Below are 3,993 nucleotides of genomic sequence, written 5' to 3'. Positions count from 1 at the left end.
CACTTCCTCACACGAACCCTCCCCAACGGTCTTGCGCGCCCCCCTGAGATTCTTGAACAGGGGAGTCTTTATTTTTCTTGGGTAGGAGGAGGGGGAAGGGATTGGGGAGGGGGGGGGTGAAAATAGTGAAAAGGTTTTTCTTTTTATAAAGTTTGTCTGACAAAAACAATGGCTTCAAGAGTGATACTCTGTGTGTGGTGAGAACAACGTAAACATAAAGATAGGAGGCAGCTCGGGATGAAGTACCAAGGTGAATAACGGCACATCTAAGCCCTGAGAGTGTTTTTGTTAAAATTTGTCTGGGGGAATGAAGCTCCAGATGCCTTGCTTGAAATAAAACTATTTATTTACTTCGGAAGGACTTGGTCGTGACGAGTGATCCCTTTAACAAACACAATAAAATTAAATTATATCCTTTTCCCCTTCCAAAGGGCACACCTCTCTTGAGCAGTTTAGAGTCTGTTTATTTTAATGCATAAATATTTCTTTTGACAGGTGTACCATAAATATTTTGAACATGGTCGGTCACAAACCTTTATAAGAGTGGTCACGAAACAGGCCATAGCACAGGAGCGACAAGCAGTTTTTCATGTTGTGACATAGAAACTAGATATAGATAATCTAGATTATATCTAGATCTAGATCTAGTAATAGACTCTAGTTATAATAAAGAAAATTAATAATAATAATGATTATGAAGATATTAAAAATAATTATAACAAACATGATACTACAACTACTACTACTGCTGCTACTGTTGCTACTGCTGCTACTGCTACTGCTACTGCTACTACTTCTACTACTACTACTTCTACTACTACTACTACTACTACTACTACTACTACTACTACTACTACTACTACTACTACTACTACTACAACTACCACTACCACTACCGCTACCGCTACTGCTACCACTACCACCACCACCGCCACAAACAACAACAACAACGACAACAACAACAAATGATAATAATAATAATAATAATAATAATAATGATAATAATAATAATAATAATAATGATGATAATAATAATAATAATAATGATAATAATATAGTAATAATTAAAAAATTGTATTACTACAATAACAAATATTATAATAAGAACGATAATAACAGTAATAATAATAGTTTGTAAGTTAATGTCTGAAGGTGACCAATGTACTACGTATATTCATTCTTATTTTTGGAGGGCACTTTTTTGGAAATGCGCTATATAAATGTTATATTATTATTATTATTATTAATTATTATTATTATTACTTTTAAAACACATGTGTGCTTAATTGTCATGTCCAGGTGCATTACCGGTCGGCTTTTGAATGCCTGGACTCGTATCTTCTGGTTACTGAACTGTGTGGTCAGGGCGATCTTCACAGTCTGCTGCACTACCTGGACAGTTCTGAGGTCATGGCCAGGTCTGACGGATTTTGTTTATGCATTTTCTTTTGGGGTTGCACTTTTTTCTATATGTTTTATATGCACAAAGGCTTATTATATTCAAGTACAAAAGAACAAATGGAAATACACGCACGCATACTCAAAAACACACACACATACACACATATACACATAGTGTGCACACGCACACGCACACGCACACGCACACGCACACGCACACGCACACGCACACGCACACGCACACAAGTACCCAAATACACAAAACACATTCTCGGATTCCCCTCTATCACATTCGAAAAATTCCGTTTGTTAAAAATGCGTTCATACTACTGGGTTTGGGCAGGCCATACACAATAAATATTATATCATGTATTATAATATACTGCAACATATTATACACCTATATATATATTATATTATATGCAGAGAGAGATAGAGAGAAAGAGAAAAAGAAATATGCATATATTATGTGTGGTAGATACGTTATGTATTGTATTTGTCATTATATTACATATTAACGTACGAGTATGTATGTATGTGTGTATTGCGTATGCACTATGTACGCACAATATACATATGAACGCATTTTTACTTTGTCTCTCCTCTCACCCCCCCCCCCCCTCCCCACCTTCAGCCTGGTTTAAGTTCCACAATTTTAGTTGTGTCCATATCAATTTACAGTCTGTATGTCTGTCTGACCAACACTTTGTCTCTTTCCTTCTCTCTCTCTCTCTCTCTCTCTCTCTCTCTCTCTCTCTCTCTCTCTCTCTCTCTCTCTCTCTCTCTCTCTCTCCCTCTCTCTCTCCGTGTGTTTGCGCCCTCCGATCTCTCCCACAGTCCCCTCCTTTTGTTACCTTGACTGCCCCTTACGTTGACCATGTTTACCCGTCGTGGTTGGTCAAATTTAGCGGATCTAGCCAGGTATGTATCGGACATCCCGGATGACAGGTGTCTCCGATAGATCCAGCGTGTGTCCCCTCCCACTGTAGCATTCCTGTCCTACAGATTGTTGTGTCCCAGTCGCGGGGCACTTTGGGTAGTCGGTGGGTGGGCAGTGGGCAGATAGGGATTGCTCCAGTCGTGCTGATTGACTCTCCGTCAATATTAACCGTTTATTCGTTCAATTCCCATATGGGAATTTATCATTTTAAAAAAATAAAAAAATAATAATAATTTTAAAAAAATTATTTTAAAAACAAAAATATATATATTTATTCACCTTAAATCGAGCATCTAGGTATGTCAGAATGGACACTGTGCCCCTCTCCGTCTGGGTGGGCCCTGACGAAACAGCCCACCTCCTAAATCTGTTTGAATTGTGTAGGTAGGGGCGTGAAGCATCTACAATTGCAATTAGTTTAAGGTAACGTCCAAAAGCACATTTATAAACAAAATACTACAAGAAAATACAATGAACCCACTAACACTAAGATGCCACATACAATACCTTTTTAGCACGCATTCATAAATTATTATTTGGTGTGACCCACTTCTATGCCTCCCTTTCCATGCCTTTACCTACCACCCAGGACTCACATCATTCGCCTCCACTGTAACATCTGTCTGGAAATTCTGGCCACTTTCGTGTCTCTCTTCGAAGTCTGTTGCCATGGACTTTGACTATGTTTTGGGCATTTTAGTGTGGGAAAAAATACTCGAAGGGCAGAGAGAAAAGAGAGTGTTTGTGATTGGGTCTTGCTGTCTGTCTGTCTGTCTTGCTGGTTGACTGTTGATTTTATCTCTCTCTCTATATATATATATATCTCGCGCGTTCGCTCACACACACACACACACACACACACACACACACACACACACACACACACACACACACACACACACACACACACACACACACACACAGTGTGCCCAAGTGTCTTCCGTGTAGTCCTTTGTCAGTGGCGGCTTTTCCTGCACTTCACATCATTGGCGTGAGAGTTTGTGGATGTCTGTGTTTTCCGGACAATCTCTCTCTCTCTCTCTCTCTCTCTCTCTCTCTCTCTCTCTCTCTCTCTCTCTCTCTCTCCCTCCCTCCCTCCCTCCCTCTCTGTCTCTCTCTCCTTCTCTCTCTCTCCTTCTCTCTCTCCCTCTCTCTCTCTCTCTCTCTCTCTCTCTCTCTCTCTCTCTTTCTCTCTCTCTCCCGCGCTCTCTCCCACATCAGCATCTCTCTCTCTCTCCCCGACAATCATGTTGTTCCCCCGGTCCCCAGCCAGCAATAGGTCAAAGGTCCATCACCCAGAACATCCAGACATCCGGCTTTGTTTATTCCATGCTAGCCACAGATTCAGCTCAATCTAGAACCGTTAAAGGCGGTACAGATGATCAGGAAAAATGATTCATAATTTTTATTATTTTTTTCATCTCACATCTTAACAGTTCCGTGTTGATTTATTTTAGCTCTAATTGAGTCTGTGTTTGGTTTAAATCTGTACGTTCAGTTGAAAGTTACACTATCGTTTGTGTCTCTATGCTGATATAAAACAATCTCATTTTTTATTCTGGTTTTTATAGAGAGGGGGTGTTTTAAGTGGGTCCCTCTATTTCCTTCTCTCCCCTCTCTAACCATCTATCCATCTAACAATCAAACCATCT

At 39.9% G+C, this 3,993-nt stretch overlaps 1 protein-coding gene across 1 annotated transcript in view; it reads left to right on the top strand.

The window, feature by feature from the left end:
* LOC101860487 (testis-specific serine/threonine-protein kinase 4) overlaps positions 1-3,993 on the top strand; it is a gene marked incomplete in the record, with an annotated part of 21,463 nt that overhangs the window by 3,110 nt on the left and 14,360 nt on the right. The window contains 1 exon segment of the mRNA XM_005094152.3: positions 1,300-1,418. Within this exon segment, the coding sequence (XP_005094209.2) occupies positions 1,300-1,418 (119 nt within the window).

This window comes from Aplysia californica, unplaced genomic scaffold (genome assembly GCF_000002075.1).
Source record: "Aplysia californica isolate F4 #8 unplaced genomic scaffold, AplCal3.0 scaffold00076, whole genome shotgun sequence".
In the NCBI taxonomy this organism is placed as follows: domain Eukaryota; kingdom Metazoa; phylum Mollusca; class Gastropoda; order Aplysiida; family Aplysiidae; genus Aplysia; species Aplysia californica.
Note: the sequence above shows the minus strand (reverse complement) of the source record. Positions and strands in the feature narration are given on the sequence as shown.